We start from the raw sequence: 20967 nt of genomic DNA, 5'->3' as shown, positions 1-20967 counted from the left end.
GTCTGTGTTGTCAAACAAACATTCCCTAATTCCCTTCTTTTTCTACCTGTCAACCACACCTGAATTCAAAAGACTTCACCTGTCCTGCCCCCAACAACTTGGTGGGTATCCCTGAGTCAGCAAAGTATATAGCCAGGGTTATTTTTGTGAGAGACTTAGGAATTTCATTTATTTCTCTTCACAGGATTCAGAAGAAAAACTGGTAGGTAAGCCTGAAAGAAATTAGATTCCCCCCCCCCCCCCCCGAAAAAAATCCATCAACGGACATGTTTAATAGGTCTTTATAATAAATAATTATGGTATTTGTTAAACGCTTACTATAGGCCGAGCACTGTTCTAAGTGCTGGGGTAGATACAAGGTAATCAGGTTGTCCCAAGTGGGACTCACAGTCTTAATATCCAATTTCCAGATGAGGTAACTGAGGCACAGAGAAGTTAAGTGGCTTGTCCAAGGCCACACAGCAGACGTGTCAGAGCCGGGATTAGAACCCATGTCCTCTGACTCCCAAGCCCATGCCCTTTCCACTGAGCTGTGCTGCTTCTAGCAATTTTTCCATGCTAGGAAAATCAACATAAAATAACGCATTCTTAGAACCGGTCAGAAAAGTCTGGTTTAGCCAAAATGTAATTTGAAGGGGTCAAGTCTTTAAAATACCTTCGACACATTTCAGTGGAAGCTATGCAAAACTGCCATTGCATTAGAGACTCCCTTGGCATGGTATTTACTAAGTGCTTACTATATACCAGGTATTATGCCCAGCTCTGGAGTGAATGCAAGATAAACATTTCAGATTGGTCCCTGTCTAAAACTCCCAATCTAGAAGGAGCAAGACAAACATCTAGTAAGGTAACTTGCATACAGTGGGAGCATTTAAAAATAGAACACTGGAAGATAAAAGTTCTTGACTGCCAAAACATAAAGTTATTTTTTTTTTAATGGTACTTGTTATACCATTACTATGCTTACTATGTGCCAGACACTACATTCATTGCTGAGGTAGAAGATAATCAGGTTAGGCACAGTCCCTGGCCCACATTGGGCCTACAGTCGGTCTGTCAGAGAATAGGCAGATTTAATCCCCATTTTACAGATAAAGTAACAGGCGCAGAGCGGTTAAATGACTTGCCCAAGGTCACATCACCGGCAGCTGGCAGAGCGAGAAATAAAACCTAAGTCCTCTGACTCTAGGCCCTTGCTCTTTCCGCATATTTACAGGTTTACAAAGGTCCCTCTAATGAGAAAGGCATCGTCCCTCCGTGTCACAGAAAGAGGTGTAGCTTCTCCTATTTGTTTTCCTGTTTTACAATACAAGTTTTAGTTTTACTGTAATATGTGTTTTCACTACATGCTTTGACTAGATACCATTAGAGCTTTGGCTGAGTGCTGACTTGTTTAATAGTTTGGCTTATTTCCATGCTGTCACGTGTTAATAGGTTTGGTGTGCTTTGTATGAAGTGTGTTCAAAAGAATGTCAAAGCGCCGTTACCATTTCCATAGGCTTCCTCCTTGTCAACATAGAGCCGCCTTCACTCTTCAGTAATGGTGTGTGTTCAAGTTCGAATCGCTTCGTGTTGAAGCCCCCGAAGGCACATCTCCTCCAAGAAGCCTTCCTTGACTCTTCTCCTCTCTTCTCCCACTCCCTTCTGCGCTGCTCTTACTTGCTCCTTCATTCATCCTCCCTGCCATCCCCACAGAACATCTTTATATATTTGTAATTTATTTATCTACTTATTTATTTATAGCAATGTCTGTCTTCCCCTCTAGGCGTGTCCCAACAGACTTCTCTAAGCCTTTCTCTTGTCAGAGCCAGGAGATGCAGCAAGATGTGGTTGTTTGTCTTACTTTGAGCGGTCCTTTAATTGCTGAACCATTTTAATTGAACCGTTTTCGTGGTATGGATAAGCCATGCTCAGTGTTTTGATTGCTGCCTGTAAACAGCATCGTAGAAGGACACTCATTGCTTGTTAACAGCGTTTGTAGGTGGGTTTTCTTCTTCGAGGTACATATTCTTATGTGTGTAAAGTGGATGGAATGATCATCTTAAACACTTTCTGTTCAATCTGTAAATTGTCAGAAGACTTTTACAGCAAAAGAGAATGTCAGGCTTCTCCTCTTTTTATTTCTCTGCGTGTTGGTTGCCTTGGGTCTGTATCTTGGGTGCTCAGAGAAATCCCCAATCCGTTTTTGAACAAGTTAATAGAGAAGAGTATTGGCAAGAACGTTATTTGAGTAGCTGAAGCATGTCCTCTAGTCTGGTTTGGGACAAACTTCCCCCAAAACCTTTCTTCTAAACCTCAGATTTCTATGCAATTTGACATGGTTTGGGAGCAAATTATGTGCCAATCTCCCCGCTGTGTGCAGAAAAGTAGTCTTGTGTGTTCGAAGACCCTAATTGTCATCATCATTGGCGTTTATTGAGTGCTTTGTGTGTGCAGAGCACTTGGGTAAGTGCAATAAAACTGAGTTAGTAGACACTTTCCTTGCCCACAACGAGCTTGCAGTCTAGAGGTCTCTTACAGAGGAGAGGTCTTTTGAATTACCGATAGTTTTTTAGTAGTCAATTCACCCCCTGCTCCCTTCTCCCTGAACCAGGAAAGTACATTTTAGGAAGAAACATGGAAGGTAGTACAAGCCTTCCTTGGGAAGAAAGCCCTTCAGTGCATGTAGTTTCTCTGGAGAAGACAGTCACCAGAGTTAGTGCCAATCTAGGTCCCAAACTTTGATTAATTTTGTTGTTAGAAAAAAATGTAGATTGTAGTCTCCAGAACCAAACCTACTTCAACCAGATTTTGGAGATCTCTCCCTGAACCAAAATAAAAAAACTCCCCTCACCACAGTAATATCCCAGAGTATTCCTGCCTTTTTATTTTTGAGATTTAGCCACAGGGCACACATTTCATCTACTGAACATATTGAAACGGCCCCTTGGGGGATTAGAGGGTTTTAGACTCTTTCCTGAGGACCATCTAACTTGATTGATTGCTTGGTTACTTGGTAACCAACAAAGCCTCAAGAAAATATGCTTGAGTGTGCCTTCATACATCTTGTCACAAAGCCAGGGAACATATCTATCAACTCTGTTATATTGTATTCTCCCAAGTGCTTAGTACAGTGCTCTTCACATTGTAAGCGCTCAATAAATATGATTGATTGAAGTCCACAAGTCCCAAAATGTACCATTCAAGAAACACTTCAGATTGCAGGAAAATTCACATTCTGGTTCTGGAAGCTATGTCAGATCCCAGGGAATACCTTCCCATGAGGTCTCAATTAACTTATCCACCCTCATTGTGAATGACAGCTGGGTCTGTCTGGTATCACACCAGAAGCTTCTGCAGTTGAGAAGACTTCAGCGTTATCCCCGCCACAGAAGTTTGAGAGTCAGCATTCAGGGGCCCCCTGTTTGTTTGTTTTTTTAATCTAGCCTGGCCCACGTAATTTATGTGGTAATTTATTCAGCCGGTCACGCTGGCTCCGGGAGAATTCCGTCTCAGTAGCCGTCTGACTGCACTTCTCATTGTTACTGTTTTGCAGGTCTGCCACATGAAGGTTGTGTTCAGTTGCATTCTTGTCAGGCTTGTGGCGGCATCTCTTGCGTGTCTCCAATCTGTTTCCACCCAGAGAATTTGCCGAGCATACACCTAAATTTATTATCTCTCCCCCTCCATGTCCTCTGAACTCATTTTCCTCCTAATGTAATCTAGGTTGTCCAGTTTCAAATAATACATTCTGTAGAGAGGCCCAGGGGGCCATAGCTAACAATCACTGAAGTCACGTGATACCTCCCCTTCTTAAATATGTCTGGATTTGGGCTTCTGAGTGTGTATTTTTAGAGTTTAGGTAGGATTGGCTTTTTGATGGGTGCCACTTGGCCAACTTTGACTGTTTCTCATTCTCGTGGGTTTTTCCCCCCCATTTTTCTTTTGTTATATTTTGCTTCTTTTTAATAAGATCCGAGGCCTTACCTTTTAGGGTTTACCCTTACGCCTCCTCCTGTAGACCGTAAACTCGTCTTGGGCAGGGAACGTGTCTGCTGATTCTGTTGGATTGTGCTCTCCCAAGCAGTTAGTACAATGCCCTGCACATAGTAAACGCTCAGTTGGTTGATTGATGAAGAAGTTGGTGTCACGAGCCCCCAGTTAGTACCAACCAGGGCCTTCCTGGACCGGGGGAGCCTCAGTGAGCTGTAGTAGAGTCCAAACCACACCTCTGATCACCAAGGTTACTGTGAAAAGTTTTTTACTTAGTTTTACCAACATGCAAGGGGATGACAAATACACTCACTCCACCACCCAAGAGTCCAGTACCAGTCTGTGGTCAGAGGAGCCCGTTCTGCCAGTGCTTCTTCTTTCTGCTTCCAAGTGCTGCTCTCCAGCGTGGCCGTTCAAAGTGACCACCTTTTATCTGCCTTAGGCACCGCAACTGTGCCTAAGCACCGCAGCAGTTAATCAATCAGTGGCATTTATTGAGCATTTACTGTGTGTGGAGCACTGTACTAAGTGCTTGGGGGAGTTCAGTGCAACAGGATTGGTAGACACTTTCCCAACCTAAAAGGAGCTGACAGTTTAGAATGGGGTCAGATGGTGATGATATAACATATACTCCAGCTTTCCCAGCCCAGTTTTCTGTGGTTCTTGGCTTTGGTCTGGTGTTCACCTGAGAAGAGCTGAGTCTTTGGGACTGCCAAGGAATAAAGTGATGAATCTCACACACACACACACACACACACACACACACACACACACACACACTCCCCCCCCCCCCCCCCCGCCCTTCCGCCATGTCATAGGGCGGTGTGGGGATGCTGGAAACTGGGGAATTCCTCACTCATTGGGTCTGTATTAACATTTGCTTCCAGTGGGTGAGATTTAGAGAAGAGCCAACTTCAGGGGGTTTTGTGCTTTTAAAATGTCAGGTGAGGTTACTGTGTGAATTAAGATGTTTCAGGGGTAGGGGCTTTTTTGGGTTTCCGTACCAGCCACACCCCTGTGATTTACAGTATGGCAATCATGGTAACAAGGCTTTTGTAAGTGAAGGTTTTGTAAGTTCAGGGTGGTTCTTTGACTAAAGCTCATTAAAAAAGTAGGTTAGAACAAAATAAAGAATTCAAAGACTCCATAACCATGAGGAAGGAAATGACCTGGAACGGTCACCTAGGCTATTCTCTATACTTTATTGTATAGAGGATAATTTTCCACTGTTTAATTTGATTTCTTTTCTCTGAGTTTGACCTAGCTTTGACAGTGGTATCAGGCTACCCATTTCTCTTCTCTGTGCTCTTGTTCATTCATTCATGAGAAAAGAAGGCCACGATCATTTAGGTGGCAGGCATTGCATGGGAAGGGTTTTAGAACCTTATAAGCTATCATTCAGCTGACCTTATTTTGAAGAGTTTTAGAGCCATATAAACTGTCATTCATCTGGCCTTATTTTTACAGGAGGAAACCACTCTATTAGTGTCCTGGCCTTCGGTTGTTTAGTTTTATATTTATTAGTGTTTCCAATGCTTATCTTTCTCTGTCACTTAGGGTCGAATGTCATGTTTCCCATTTTCGTTTTTCTTTGTTTTTTAACAGGTCGAAAGGATTGTGGACAGAAGGAAGAACAAGAAAGGAAAGATAGAATATCTGGTGCGGTGGAAAGGCTACGACAGTGAAGACGACACTTGGGAACCAGAGCAGCACCTTGTTAACTGCGAAGAATACATTCACGAATTCAACCGACGCCACAACGAGAAACAAAAGGAAAGCACATTAACTAGGACAAATAGGACCTCTCCCAACAATGCCAGGAAGCAGATTTCTAGATCAACCAATAGCAGTTTTTCAAAGACTTCTTCTAAATCATTAGTGATTGGCAAAGACCACGAGTCAAAAAATAATCCGTTATTTACTGCCAGCCAGAAGCTCCGGAAAAATTCATCACCATCTCTCTCAAACAGGAAAAATATGGACCTTGCCAAATCTGGTATTAAAATCCTGGTGCCCAAAAGTCCTATTAAGAGTAGGACAGCAGTTGATGGTTTTCAGAATGAAAGTCCCGATAAACTGGATCAGATTGAACAGGATCAGGAAGACTCTATGGCACCTGAAGTGGCAGCAGAAAAGCCAGTGGGTGCTTTATTGGGGCCTGGTGCGGAGAGGGCTAGAATGGGGAGCAGGCCAAGAATACACCCACTAGTTCCTCAGCTTCCAGTTCCGGTCACTGCAACCATTGCGTCCGCGTTAACGATCAATGGAAAAGGTAAGCGAATAAGATCTCGTTTTCTCTGTAACACTTGATTGAACATACAAATGGTTCCCTTTTCAGTGGACGTGAATGCTAATTATCGTATATAGTTATCAGTTTTCATCGGGAAGCTGGAAAGTTGACTAATTCTCGCTTTAAATGGAGATGCCTCCGCGAGCCATTAAAAGATTTGCCGGCTTCTGCTATCTGCTGAAAGCTCAGTACTTGGCAGGTAGGTTTTTAAAGTCTGCGTAAGATGCATTTATATTCCTCCATTGATTTGAATTGCTTCAAATACTGTCTATCCAAAAGAGGTCAGAAAGTCAGATATGTTGTGAGTGGTAGAAATATGCTATGGAATTAATCCCAGGATTTGTAGTTGAAATTTTTAGTGCATTTCCCCCTTGCCCCTTTCTCCTGAGGTTTCACATTCAATGCGCTGAATTGAACTTTGCAGTCATGGGTCAGTTTGATTTATCTGCTTTAAACGAGGCCTTGGAGTTGTGTTGTAATGGCAAGCAATGGAATAATTTCCATTGCATTCCTTGAAGTTGGACTAAGTTCAAACTTCGGAGTTTTCTTTCTGGGCTCTCTCAGGAACAATTAAGCCTCAAATCTGAGTGCTCTATTAATCAGAACTAGGCAGACTTAAGTTTTGATGACTGAATCTGGTTTCTGTTTGAGTTTTCCTCCTGTTTTGTGATTTTGTAGCAGAGTGATGTAAAGGCTAGTAGTACTGCTGTCTCTCTTCTCCACTTTCTACCTTTGCCATTGCTGGGGCGTGGTTTAGTCACATTACCTGGTGAGGCTCAGGTTCTCTCTCTGTTAAGCCAATTGATGGAATTTATCGAGCACTTAATGTGTGCACAGCACTGTACTAAGCGCTTGGGAGAGTACCATAGAGTGAGTAGACGAGGCAGATATATTTTCAGATCCGTCATCCGATGACTTTAAATAGCAGTGAATCCCTCCAAGAGATTGAGATAAAAATGCTAAACAAGTGTTTTTCTTGAAGTTCTCTCTTCAGGGATGCTTGTGATTTTTATCAAGGACTCCTGCTGCCATTGTTTCTGATCTTTGAGCCATTCCAGTTCAAGACAAGTGTAAGACAGTTTTCAGAATGCAGCAATAGAACATCTGAAGATTTGAAAATTGTTTCCGTGTATGATTGCTGCCTTTTGACTCCAAGTAGAGAGTGTTTAGAAATTTGTTTCATACTTTTGATGATGTAAATAACTTGGATGTGAAATTAGCGCTTAAATACCGCCAGTCGATTGATTATTGGCATTTGAGTAGTTCTGCTTGGGGAAACTTTACTGGGAACTGATTGCTGATTCCATTTTAAACATTCTGGCTTTCAAAATGAGAGTCCCGAAAGCTTTGTACTCTCCGAAGTGCTTAGCACAGTGGTCTGCACACCAAAAGTGCTTAAATACCATACTAGAGTTGCATCCTTGAAAAAAGCGTAGCTTTATTCAAAACAATCTTTGGGTAAGAGGGAATTAGGGAAGTCGGTTCTGTAAGGTTCAGTCTCAGTAGACGGGTTAGAGCGGTCATGATTGAAAATGGATATTTTTACTTTTATAGAAAATGAGCGTATGATCAAAACCAGATTTTTAAAGATATAGAAATAAGGATGAGAACTTCTTTAAGACTCAGACAGGGTTTACAGAGTATTGTTTAGCTCTCTTCTGTATACACTGCAGCGTCGCTTCCTGTTTTGTACTGGATTGCTACTCTCAATTTTATTTAATACATTTCACTCTAAAGGCAATTGTGCATACTGCCAGCAATCTGGAGCCTGCACTCTGTGCTCACAGGCCTGGTTCTCTTACACCTCCTGCTCCTGCCATATATATTGTAGCACAAGTCTCTCTGGCAACAGAATGGATCAGTGAACGAACACCGTAATAACTGTAAAAAGAGGCAGGCAATTTTGCCAAATCCAGCTCTATCTCCTGATGTCTGACACTATTTTTAGCCTTCAGAGACCACACTAAGCAAGGAAGTCCCTGGGTTATTCATGTGGAGGAGGGTGTGACAGCCTTTTTGTAGTCTAATCATGCTCTAAAAGCATGTAACAGGAAGTTGATGCTGTATTCCTAATTTGGTAAACCAGGGAAAGCTGGTCATAGTTTAACTTTTCTGGTAGAACACAGGGAAATGAAATGTTACATTTTAGGTGTCATTATGTGGCTTCTGACTTCCTCTCCCCCTTCCTACATGTTTGTTTCCCCTGTATGAAAATAGCCTTCTCTGACTCCCACAATCCCCTCCCACCATCACCCACCTCTCTGTTCTCATTCCAGTCAAACTCCTTGAAAGAGTTTTATACCTCCACTGCCACAACTTCCTCCCCACAACTCTCTCCTTGACTCGCTGAAGTCAGGTTTCCACCCCCTTCGCTCTACTGGCACAGCCCTCTCCAAGGACACCACTGTCCTCCTGTCAGCCAAGTCCAACAGGCTCTTCCCTCTCCTAATCCTCCCTGATCTCTCAGGCACCTGAATTTAATTTTTCTTCAGCCCAGGTCACCTCCTCTGGACTATCGCCTAACCAGCCCTTGGGCACTGTCAACCTCCAGTATACATTGATTTGCATTCTCTCTTCCGTACTACATTCTTGCTCTTATCTGGAAAGTATTTTGTCTGCCTGCTCCTTGAGAGCAGGGAACACGTCTTCTCTCTCTTTCTCTCTCTACCCATGGTGTAGTGCTCTGCACACAGTAGGCTCTCCAGAAATACTCTTCCTTGATTGATTGAGACAAGTATTGAACTGACTACTTACATTGTAATCAAATTCGATGTGGGAAGAAGGAAGGGAAAGAATGTCACATGCTTGATTTGTTGCTGCAGCTCGTCGTGGGCAGGGAATGTCAGTTTATTGTTATTGTACTCTCCCAGGTGCTTAGTACAGTGCTTTGCACACAGTAAGTGCTCAATAAATACGATTGAACGAACGAATCAACGAATGAAAGGACTGTTCACCCAGTCTAGCCTGATCCTCCTGTTGCCGGGCAGGGGCAGCGGGTACGGTCTTTCACCCCAGGCGAGAGACCTCTGAGATCACCTCAGAAATAGATGCTGCTGGGCCCTTCCCCCCCATTTCTCAAGTCATCGTTGGAGCATGTGACATTCCCGTAATCTTTTTCACTTCTGGTTCACACCAGAGAAAATGAAGACTTGCAAAAAAAAAGCAAAGAGCAAAGTGAGTTTCCCAGCCTGCATTAGCCCACCCAGAATGTTTGCTTTTAGACAGATGTCCCCGGGGCAGGTGGGTCTCATCCCATGATCCTGTCCACCCTCCCCTCTGTCACCTACACATTCTGATCTGTTCCCCTTAAGCACTTGATAGTTTCCCCTCCCCCAGCAACCCCATGGCACTTATGTATATATCCTTACACCCTACCGTTTCCCCTATCTGTCTGGTCTTACGCCGTCGAGTTGTCTCCGACCCATAGCAAGGCCATGGACACATCTCTCCCAGAACACCCCACCTCCATCAGCAATCGCTCTGGGAGAGTATTCATAGAGTTTTCATGGTAAAAATATGGCAGTGGCCTACCATTGCCTCCTTCCACTCAGTAAACTCAAGTCTCCGCCTTCGACTCTCTCCCGTACCACTGCTGCCCAGCACAGGTGAGTTTTGACTTGTGGCAGATTGCCTTCCACTCGCTAGCCATTGCCCAAGCTAGGAATGGAATGGGATGGACAGACCTCTGCTTGACTCTCCCTCCCGCAGTCGAGACTGGTAGAGTACTGGAGAAACTCTCCAGGTGCGACCCTGAGAGGGGTCCCCTATCTGTAGCTGATTTTAACATCTGTCTCCCTGGAGAGACTGTGAGCTCCTTGTGGGCAGAGATCGTGTCAACCAACTCTATTATGCAGTTCTCTCCCAAGCACTTAGTTCATCATTCTGCACACAGTGTGCTCAATTAATACCATGGATTGATTGATCGATTCTTGATTAATAAAGACACTCTACGGAGAGAGAATATATGCCAGCTGGTTCTTTGTCTCTTTTTCTTCTCTCTTCTTTCTTGGGAGGGAGCTCTCTTCCCATGAACCCAGTGGCTCGTGTAACATCGTTTTACATAAAGCAGTGTTTTTTCCAGAAAGTGACTGGATGGTATTGTAGTGCTACACCCCTCCCCATCTGCTTCCTCCCAGGAAATATCTGTTTGATCATCTGTTGACCCCCATCCTTCCCCACCCACCCTAATTCATTGCGCTTTGGGTTTGTTTGAAAGTCACTCCTTTAATCCAGAAATCATGAGTCTTGAGGTGATTGTGTTGCTTTATGTTAAGGATGTTTTTGGTTGAGTGAGATTGAGAAATCAACCAAGTAACAGTATTTATTGAGGGCTCACTTTGTGTGGAGCATTGTGCTAAGCCCTTGGGAGAGTACAATACAACAGAGTTGGTTAGACACATTCCCTCCCCACAAGGAGCTTACAGTCTAGGGGAAGAAGTTGGTTACAGAATTCAGAACTGTGCCATGGCTGTGCCTGACTTGAGGGTAGGCGAGTCTTTACAGAAATTCAAATTTTAAGGTGAAATACAATTTCTGATCCTCTTTCCCCTTTGCCCTCGATGACACTGCTTTACCACAAGCAGAAACAGATGCTCGGTGCAGATACATAGCTTTCCATCTGTTGGCCGTTTCCAGTATGCCTGCTCTCATCACTGACATCTGGGGCACAGGCTAACTGATTTAATTGCATCTTTTAACTTGGGAATCTGGGGGATGCACTTCAGGTTTGGATCGTCCCATCTCATTGTAATTAAAGAAAGCCAGTGCTTCCTTTTCCTCTTGTACTTTCCCCGTTTCCCTTATTCTTTTCATTAATGCTCTTTTTTCCGTTCAACCTCCTACCCTCATCTTCTGGGAAGAAATAGATCTTCTAAATCTCAAGTGACTTTGTACAAAGGCGCTGTGGGAAGTAGGGTGGTCTCTTGGAAAGAGCACAGGCCTGAGAGTCAGAGGCCCCAGGTTCTAATCGTGACTCCACCACTTGTCTGCTGTGTGACCTTGGGCAAGTCACTTAACTTCTCTGTGCCTCAGTTACCTCATCGGCAAAATGGGGATTAAGACTGTGAGCCCCATGTAGGACATGGGTTATAGCCAATCTGATTATCTTCTACCTATCCCAGTGCTTAGTACAGTGCCTGGCACGTAGTGAGCGCTTAACAAATACCATTAAAAAAAGCAGGGGGCAGGAGGACGACAAATCCCATACCTCAAACTGCCGTGTTCCCCTGTGCCACAGAAAATTAAAGGTCCTTGGTAAAGTTCTCTAAGTTCAGTCATGGGAGTCAGCATCCTTTAAAGATCCTTCCTATGTGGATGTCCCACTCACTCTCAAAGTCAGTACGTCTTAAAATCAAGCTCTTCATCTTTCCTCCCTGTCCCACTCCTCCCTATCCCTTCTGAGATTGAGTCCCTTGAGGGACAGAGTCTGTGTCCAGTTCCCCCCTTAATCTGAGTGCCCCATGTGGGACTTCCATCATCATCATCATCATCAATCGTATTTATTGAGCGCTTACTGTGTGCAGAGCACTGTACTAAGTGCTTGGGAAGTACAAGTTGGCAACATATAGAGACAGTCCCTACCCAGCAGTGGGCTCACAGTCTAAAAGGGGGAGACAGAGAACAAAACCAAACATACTAACAAAATAAAATAAATAGAATAGATATGTACAAGTAAAATAAATAAATAGAGTAATAAATATGTACAAGCATATATACATATATACAGGTGCTGTGGGGAAGGGAAGGAGGTAAGATGGGGGGATGGAGAGGGGGACGAGGGGGAGAGGAAGGAAGGGGCTCAGTCTGGGAAGGCCTCCTGGAGGAGGTGAGCTCTCAGTAGGGCCTTGAAGGGAGGAAGAGAGCTAGCTTGGCGGATGGGCAGAGGGAGGGCATTCCAGGCCCGGGGGATGACGTGGGCCGGGGGTCGATGGCGGGACAGGTGAGAACAAGGTATGGTGAGGAGATTAGCGGCGGAGGAGCGGAGGGTGCAGGGTGGGCTGTAGAAGGAGAGAAGGGAGGTGAGGTAGAAGGGGGCGAGGTGATGGAGAGCCTTGAAGCCCAGGGTGAGGAGTTTCTGCCTGATGCGCAGATTGGTAGCCACTGGAGATTTTTGAGGAGGGGAGTAATATGCCCAGAGCGTTTCTGGACAAAGATAATCCGGGCAGCAGCATGAAGTATGGATTGAAGTGGGGAGAGACACGAGGATGGGAGATCAGAGAGAAGGCTGATGCAGTAGTCCAGACGGGGATAGGATGAGAGCTTGAATGAGCAGGGTAGCGGTATGGATGGAGAGGAAAGGGCGGATCTTGGCAGTGTTGCGGAGCTGAGACCGGCAGGTTTTGGTGACGGCTTGGATGTGAGGGGTGAATGAGAGAGCGGAGTCGAGGATGACACCAAGGTTGCGGGCTTGTGAGACAGGAAGGATGGTAGTGCTGTCAACAGAGATGGGAAAGTCAGGGAGAGGGCAGGGTTTGGGAGGGAAGACAAGGAGTTCAGTCTTGGACATGTTGAGTTTTAGGTGGCGGGCAGAGATCCAGATGGAGATGTCCTGAAGACAGGAGGAGATGCGAGCCTGGAGAGAGGGGGAGAGAGCAGGGGCAGAGATGTAGATCTGGGTGTCATCAGCGTAGAGATGATAGTTGAAGCCGTGGGAGCGAATGAGGTCACCTAGGGAGTGCGTGTAGATCGAGAACAGAAGGGGACCAAGCACTGAACCTTGGGGAACCCCCACAGTAAGAGGATGAGAGGGGGAGGAGGAGCCTGCAAAAGAGACTGAGAATGAACGACCGGAGAGATAAGAGGAGAACCAGGAGAGGACGGAGTCTGTGAAGCCAAGGTCAGATAGCGTGTTGAGGAGAAGGGGGTGGTCCACAGTGTCGAAGGCAGCTGAGAGGGCGAGGAGGATTAGGACAGAGTATGAGCCATTGGATTTGGCAAGCAGGCAGATTTTCTTGTGACTTGGGACCTGATTATCTTGTGTCTATCCCATGACTCAGTACAGTGCTTGGCCCATAGTAAGCCCATAACGAATACCACAATTATCATTATGATGATTATTCTTATTACTTGTGTACTCTTTCCCAGTGCTTAGTACGGCGCTTTGCAGTAAGTACTTAATAACTACTTTTACTCCTGACTTTCCCATCACAGTCAACAGCCCAAATTTTCCTGTCCCCAAAACCTGCAACTTCTTGACTTTTGCTGTTTTTCAATTCTCACATGTAGCCTGTTGTTGAATGCTGGCAGTTTTTCTTCCACATCATTTCCTGGATCGCCCCTTTCTGGGCCACCACCCGGATCCGGTTGCCTGGCATATCCCAACCAGACCACTGAATCATCTTCCTCAGTGGTCCCTCTGTGTACAATCGTTCCCTCTCACCAGTTCATGCTTCCCCCTGGTGTCCAGATCATTTTTCTAAAACGTCATTTAGTCCGTGTCTCCCCACGCCTCAAAACCTCCAGTGGTTGCCCATTTCTCTCCTCTCTGTACGGAAATTCTAGTCCTTGGCTTTGGAGCTACTCTGTCAGTGCTCTCTCTCTTATGTGTCTGCTGTGTGACCATGGGCAAGTCACTTAACTTTTCTGTGCTTCATTTACCTCATCTGTAAAATGGAGATTGAGACTGTGAGCCCCACGTGGAACAAGGGACTGTGTCCAACCCGATTTACTTGTATCCACCCCAGTGCTTAGTACAGTGCCTGGCACATAGTAAGTGCTTAGCAAATACCGTAATTATTATTATTATTATTTACTGGTTCTCTTTTCCCTCATTCATTGTTCCTTTCAAGCTAATCTTCCTGTTCAGTCAGTTACTGGTATTTATTGTGTGCTTGTTGTGTGCAGAGCACTGTACTAAGTGCTTGGGAGAGTACAGTATAACAGAGTTGGTACAAAAGTTCCATACCCACAAGGATTGTACCTCATCCCAGACTCCCCCTATTCTGGCTCTATGCTGATGCCCTTGCTCCTGTCTGGAAGTCCCTCCCTTTTCAAATCCTCCAGATCGCAGCTCTCCCCATCTTCAGAGTCCTCCAGAAGGTTTCCACCATTAAGCCTCACCTTAACCATCCAACAGATGTCCTTAGCATTTGAGTTTATTGCCCTCACCTGTAGCATATTTTCAGTTTACATGAACTTCTACTTCTTTGAACTCATTTACCTATTGTTCATTTCATACTTGTGTTCTCAGCAGCCAGAGAGTGGCTTCTTTCCCGTTCTCCAACTATTTTGTGAATGATTTGTCGTCACTGTCGTGATAAGTGGTATTTATTGAGTGCCTGCTAAGTGCAGAGAGTGCTGTAATATGTCCTTGGGGGAATACAGCAGAAGCAAGAGACGTGATCGCTGCCTTTGGTGTAAGCAGGTGGACGGACAGACAGACAAAAGTTATTTACAAACAGTGGGAGCCAGAGGATATAACAAGGATATAACAAGAAATAGTACAAATGTTATCAGGATCAATCAGTGATACTTACTGAGCACTTTTTTGCTGAGCACTGTACTCAGTGCTTGGAAGAGTATAATACAATTGGTAAGCACCATCCCTGCCTTCAAGGAGCGTACAGTCTAGCGGGGAGAAGAGCTGATTAAATCATTGACCGAACAAATAAAAATGTAGGTAGGAACATAACTGCTGAGGATTGGGATGAAATATATGTGCACCGTGGGTGGTGTTTTGGTTAATATGACTGAAGGGCTGAGAATTAATTGGGCAAAGCTTCCTGGAGGATATTAGTTTGGAATCAGTCGTTTGTATTTGAAGCCCTTCTATGTGCAGAGCACCATACTAAGAACTTGGGAGAGCCCAGTAGATGAAGTATCCACCATCCCTAATTGCTTACAGTCTAACTGGGGGGAATGTGAATGTGCATTAACACAGTGAGTCCATTGTGGGCAGGGATCGTCTCTACTTGTTGCTGAATTGTACTTTCCAAGCGCTTAGTACAGTGCTAATAAATATGATTGAATTTGTTAAGCCTTGGTGCTTAAATCACAGAGTATGCTCACCTTAAATCGTACTTACCGAGTTCAGGGCTCTTCATAGAGTGGATGCTTAATAAATGCTATTGATGGGTTGACAGATGATTGATGGAATGAGTTGCCCATTTTAAGTGATGGACAAGCCTCTGTTCTGTCAGAAAGACTTGGATTGTGAGCCCCGTATTCAGGGACTGTGTCTTAGCTGATCATCATGCACCTACCCCAGGACTTAGCACAGTGCTTGACTTAGTAAATACCAATAAATAAATAAAAAGTTACAAGAAGGGATGAATTATAGTGGCAGGGCAGTTTGTGTTCTCTCATCCACTACAAGCAAGTGGGCAAAGAGGGCTGTGTAAAATCCTTGTGGTTTTCTACTTCAGGTATCTGGACAATGGCTTCAGTAATCTGACAAATGGGGCAAGTCACTTAACTTCTCAGTGCCTCAGTTACCTCATCTGTAAAATGGGAACTGAGACTTGTGAGCCCCACATGGGGCATGAACTGTGCCCAGCCTGATCATCTTGTATCTACCCCAGCACTTAATGCAGTGTTCTGACACATAGTAAGTGCTTAACCAATACCATTATTTAAAAAAGGATCACGGCTGTATTTGTGAACTTTTAATCTTCTATTTTAGAAAGCTAACAAAGAGGAAGCAATATGAAAGTCCAGGTAGGGGTGGGACAAACCATGATGTGCAAAGGGGATTTTTATTTTGACCATTTTTGCCGCACGTTGCGGTAATCATTGGAACTTAATGACCTGTGTCTAAATCAAGTCTCTCTGGTGTTGTGGTTTCAGCGCTTAGAACAGTGCTTTGCACATAGTAAGTGCTTAATAAATGTCATTATCATTATTATTATTATTATTATTATTATTATTTAAAATAGCTTGGGAGAGTGTACCTCAACAAGTCTCAGGTCAGCTAAATAACCTCTAGGGGTCTCTGTCTAGCTACCATAGCAACAGTCTGGAAAAGGGCTTCTTCCCTTTTCCCTTTAAGAGTTGGGATTTTCAAGAAGTATACTGTGAAAACTTCCTTGCCGTCTAGTTTTCCAAAATGATCTGGTCTTGGAATCTTAACCTCTGTTTCTGCTTAAAAGCAGTCACCACCAAAACTCAGGGAACGAAACCAAGGAAGATGCCAAACTCTCTTTTACCAGTTCCAGTGAGACAGAGTAAATTCTGTATAAAGTTGAAAAAGAGAAACTAAAACCCGTTAAGAGCCATTCGATCGAGTGTCACCTTCAAATTTGTGGACCGACCAAGCCCGGTAAAGGCGCATCCAACTGCAGTGACTTTCAGCATCCATCGCGTAGAAGAGATTTTACCCGAAATGCTGGCTGGATTTTATTTTTGTTGTGACATACCTTATGCTCTGTCTTAATCAGTGGTATTTATTGAGCACTTAACTGTGTGCTGAGCACTGTACAAATGTGTGGGAGAGTACAGTGCAGTAGATTCGGTAGAAAACAATCCATGCCCATGTGGAGTTTATAGTCAAGAGGAGGAGATGAATAGTAAAATAAAATAAATTACAGATTGAAAAGGCGAGCAAGGGCCTGACATCAGAAAGCAGTTGCCTGGTGGAAAGAGTCAGGGATCTGGGAATTGGGAGACCAGACTTCTAGCCTCAGCTCTGCCAGTGACCTGCGATGTAGCCTTGGCCTAGCACTTAACCTCTCTGGGCCTTGGGTTCCTCATCTGTTAAATAAAGATGAGATATGAGATACCCACTTTCCCATCCTCCTAGACTAAAAGCCCCACATGGGACCATGTGATCCGACTATCTTGAATCTACCCTAGCTCTTAGCGTAGGATTTGGCACAGGTTAAGCACTTAGGAAAGACCAAAATAATAATTAGTAGTAGTAATACCATGTGACAGTGAACCCCATTAGATTGTAAGCTACTTTAAGAGTGAGGAACTTTGTCATACTACTGTTGTTTTTTCCTAAATGCATAAAGTGTCTGACATTCAGTTGGTGCTCAGTAAATTCCACTGATGTAGTTGATCTCATCCCAAATCCATTTCAGGCGTGAAATTGTAAGCTCATTATGGGCAGAGAACCTCTGTGCTAATTCTGTTGTATGGTGCTCTCCCAAGCGCATAGGACAGTGCTCTGCACATAGAGATCAATAAATACCATTGATAGGAGAAAATAAATGCTAGTTATTTCAGATTCTTTGTGCTAATTTATCAATCATAGTGACTTCAGAATATATGTGATTGAATGGACATCCTTCCTGACACTTTGAGGTTTAGTATCTGTGTATCACTGATTACAGCACTTATAAAGTATTCAATAAAATACCACTAATTGATTGCTATTTTGGAGCACCTATGCTAGAGAAAATAGCCGAAGGAAGACACATGGTCCCTGCCCACAAAGAGGTTACAATCTTGTGGGGAATTTCAAAAGGCTAAAATTATTTACAAATTGAGGGAGCAGGAGGAAGAACAAGTAGTAGGATTTAGTACAGATATCAGATTGAAATAGCTGAATAAGTAATTGAATGTTCAAATACATGTTCATATGTGCATGAATCCTGAGGTTAGGAATAGAATGCATAAGTGTAAGATGTCGGAATGACATGGTTGGGATATTGTTAGGTAATCGGGGTAGGCTTCCTGATGAAGCGGGCCTTGAAGACAAGGAAAGCGGCTGTCTGGCGGCCTGGGTTTCATTCATTCATTCAATCGTATTTATTGAGCGCTTACTGTGTGCAGAGCACTGTACTAAGCACTTGGGAAGTAAAAGTTGGCAACATATAGAGGCGGTCCCTACCCAGCAGCGGGCTCACAGTCTAGAAGAGGAGGGAATTCCAGTCAGGGGATCAGTGTGTGTGAAGGACTGGTGTTGGTAGAGTGCTTTAGAGGGGTTTAAAGCACTCAACCACCTTGCCCCCTCCTACCTTACCTCACTGCTTTCCTTCTGTAACCCAGCCCGCACGCTTCGCTCTTCTAAAGCCACCCTACTCACTGTACCTCTGTCTCATCTATATCGCCATCGACCCCTCACCCACATCCTGCCTCTGGCCTGGAACGCCCTCCCTCTTCATATCCGACAGACAATCACTCTCCCCCCCCCCGCCCTCCTCCTTTCAAAGCCTTATTAAAGGCACATCTCCAAGAGGCCTTCCCCAACTAGGCCCTTATTTCCTTTACTCACCCCTCCCTCACCCCCACAGCACTTAGGTACATATCTGTAATTCATTTATACTAATGTCTGCCCCCCTGTCTGGACTGTAAGCTTGCTGTGGTCAGGGAACATGCCTGTCAACTCTGTTATACTGTACTCTCCCAAGAGCTTAGTACAGTGCTCTGTACACAGTAAGCGCTCAATAAATACGATTGAATGAATGAATGAGGAGAGAAGCTGGAGGCAGGAAGACTAGGGAAGGAAATAATATGCACTATGCACTAAATGTGACATGACAAAAGCTGGGGTGGGGAGGCACATTTGGAAGGCCATTGCATAGAGGAGGCTTGTGAGAGGATGTGAGTTCCCTGAAAGAGATGAGTGGAGAGTGAGGAAGAGGAGGGGACCCAGTGAAACCAAGGTCTTAAAGTATTACAAGGAGAGTGATCATTTGACAAAGATAACAAAATCATCAAGAGCAGGGCCTGCTGGATTTGGTGATTTTTGGAAAGTACACTCTCACTGGAGTGAAGGGAGTGAAATCTGCTTGAAGAGGATTGGTGGTGAGGAAGGGAGGGACATGTCAAAAAAAAAAATTAGAAATGAGGTGATAGCTGGAGTAGGCTGTGTGATCCAGTGATGGCAGAGTGTAAACCATTTGAGAGTGAGAGGTTGATAGCGGTATGGGAGGGGAGGAGAGAGGGAGCCAGAGTTTTGAAGAGATGAAAGGATAGAATCAGAGCCACAGGGAGAGGCATAATTCTGGAGAGCATGAGAAACTGCTGGGAAGGAGAAGGAAGAGATGGGGTTTGTAGAGTAGCGAGGAGATGACAGAGAGACTTGGAGGAATTCACACCCGTCGGCATCAGCTTTCCTAATGAAGTGATCGGCGTGGTCCTCAAGGTTAGGAAGGAGGTACTGGGGACAATGGGGACTTCAAGGGGGAATTAAAGGTTGGAAATAGTGAGGGTTGAAGGTGTTGGGGAGAATGATGGAGGAATAAAGAAGAGTTGGCAAGCAGAAGAGAGGCGAATATGGACGGATGCGGTGAATGTGAAGAGGCAGAAGTTGACTCAGTGCCTGGATTCCTGCCAGTCGATTTCAGCTGAATGAATGTAGGAGCAGAGAAGACAGACTCTGGTGGTGATCCAGGACTGGAGTCTGATGATGCAAGAGTGATGGAAGGAGAGTAGTAAAGTAATATTTATTGAGCACCCCCTTGGCATAGTGCACTGTCTAGGTGCTTGGGAAATACCAGTGAAGAAGTCACTCATTCCCTGCCCAAAAGGAGCTTACACTGTAACTGGGGAAGCAACCAAAAATATTTACACATAGGGAGTGAAGGAATTGAAGTGGTAGAGAAGGCAAAGGTATGCCTGTGGACTTGAGCCTCAATCAGTTAATTGGTGGAATTTATTAAGCACTTACTGGGTTCAAAGCACTGTACCAAGCGCTTGGGGAAATTACAGTACAATGGGAATGGTAGTTGTGATCCTTGCCCCCCAGGAGTTTGCCATCCGGGAGTGGGGCTAAGGAATCAATCAATCAATCAATCGTATTTATTGAGCACTTACTGTGTGCAGAGCACTGTACTAAGCGCTTGGGAAGTGCAAGTTGGCAACATATAGAGACAGTCCCTACCCAACAGTAGGCTCACAGTCTAAAAGGAATGTAACGGTTGGTAAGAAGCTTAGGAGGGATGTTGTAGCCTGGGACAGGAGGAGCCAGTTTAGAGTCCAGAGGTCGTGGTGAGTTGTGGAAATTGAATTCAGGGAAGAGGATGTGTGAGCGACGTGGCAGGTCAGGAGGTTATGAACATGTAGTGGAAGAGGGGAATTGGTCAAATTTTCACACCATCGCCAATTCTGTGTATTCGCCTGCATCTTTCTGGGTCATGTTAACCATCCTTAGCTTTTATTGAACCATGCTCCTGCTCTCAACAGTTGCTGCATTGCTCTTTCATCTAGTCCCACTATTTGAATTTCTCTTGTCCAAGCTGGATTTCTACTCTGTTGAACCTTATAGGACCTTGGGCAAGTTCACTTAACTCCTTTGGGCCTCAATTGCCTCATTGGTAAAATGGGGATAAAATATCTTTTCTCCCTTCCTCTCTCCAAGACTGTGTCCCATGTAAGACAGGGACCATGTCCAATCTGCTTATATTGTGTCCACCCCAGTTCTCAGTGCAGTTCTTTGCCCATGGAGAGCACTTAACCACTTAACCACTCTCCACTGGTTCCTTCCCCTCTGCCTTCAAACATGCCCATGTCTCTCCCATCCTAAAAAAACCCTCTCTTGACCCCACCTCACCTTCTAGTTATCGTCCCATATCCCTCCTACCATTCCTTTCCAAACTCCTTGAACGAGTTGTCTACACGCGCTGCCTAGAATTCCTCAACAACAACTCTCTCCTCGACCCCCTCCAGTCTGGCTTCCGTCCCCTTCATTCCACGGAAACTGCGCTCTCAAAGGTCACCAATGACCTCCTGCTTGCCAAATCCAACGGCTCATACTCTGTCCTAATCCTCCTCGACCTCTCAGCTGCCTTTGACACTGTGGACCACCCCCTTCTCCTCCACAC

At 44.7% G+C, this 20967-nt stretch overlaps 1 protein-coding gene and 1 pseudogene across 3 annotated transcripts in view; one reads left to right on the top strand and one right to left on the bottom strand.

Annotated features, from left to right (window-relative positions):
* The window catches only part of CDYL (chromodomain Y like), a 155890-nt gene that overhangs the window by 74535 nt on the left and 60388 nt on the right, over nt 1-20967 (top strand). For all 3 annotated transcript variants that reach the window (XM_038770408.1, XM_038770409.1, XM_038770407.1), the window contains exon 2: nt 5578-6244. In XM_038770408.1, coding sequence (XP_038626336.1) covers nt 5578-6244 — 667 coding nt within the window. The remainder of the gene's footprint in view (nt 1-5577; nt 6245-20967) is intronic.
* Nucleotides 9878-10022, bottom strand: LOC119948968 (annotated as a pseudogene).

The sequence above is a fragment of the Tachyglossus aculeatus genome, chromosome X3 (assembly GCF_015852505.1).
Source record: "Tachyglossus aculeatus isolate mTacAcu1 chromosome X3, mTacAcu1.pri, whole genome shotgun sequence".
Lineage (NCBI taxonomy): Eukaryota > Metazoa > Chordata > Mammalia > Monotremata > Tachyglossidae > Tachyglossus > Tachyglossus aculeatus.
Note: the sequence above shows the minus strand (reverse complement) of the source record. Positions and strands in the feature narration are given on the sequence as shown.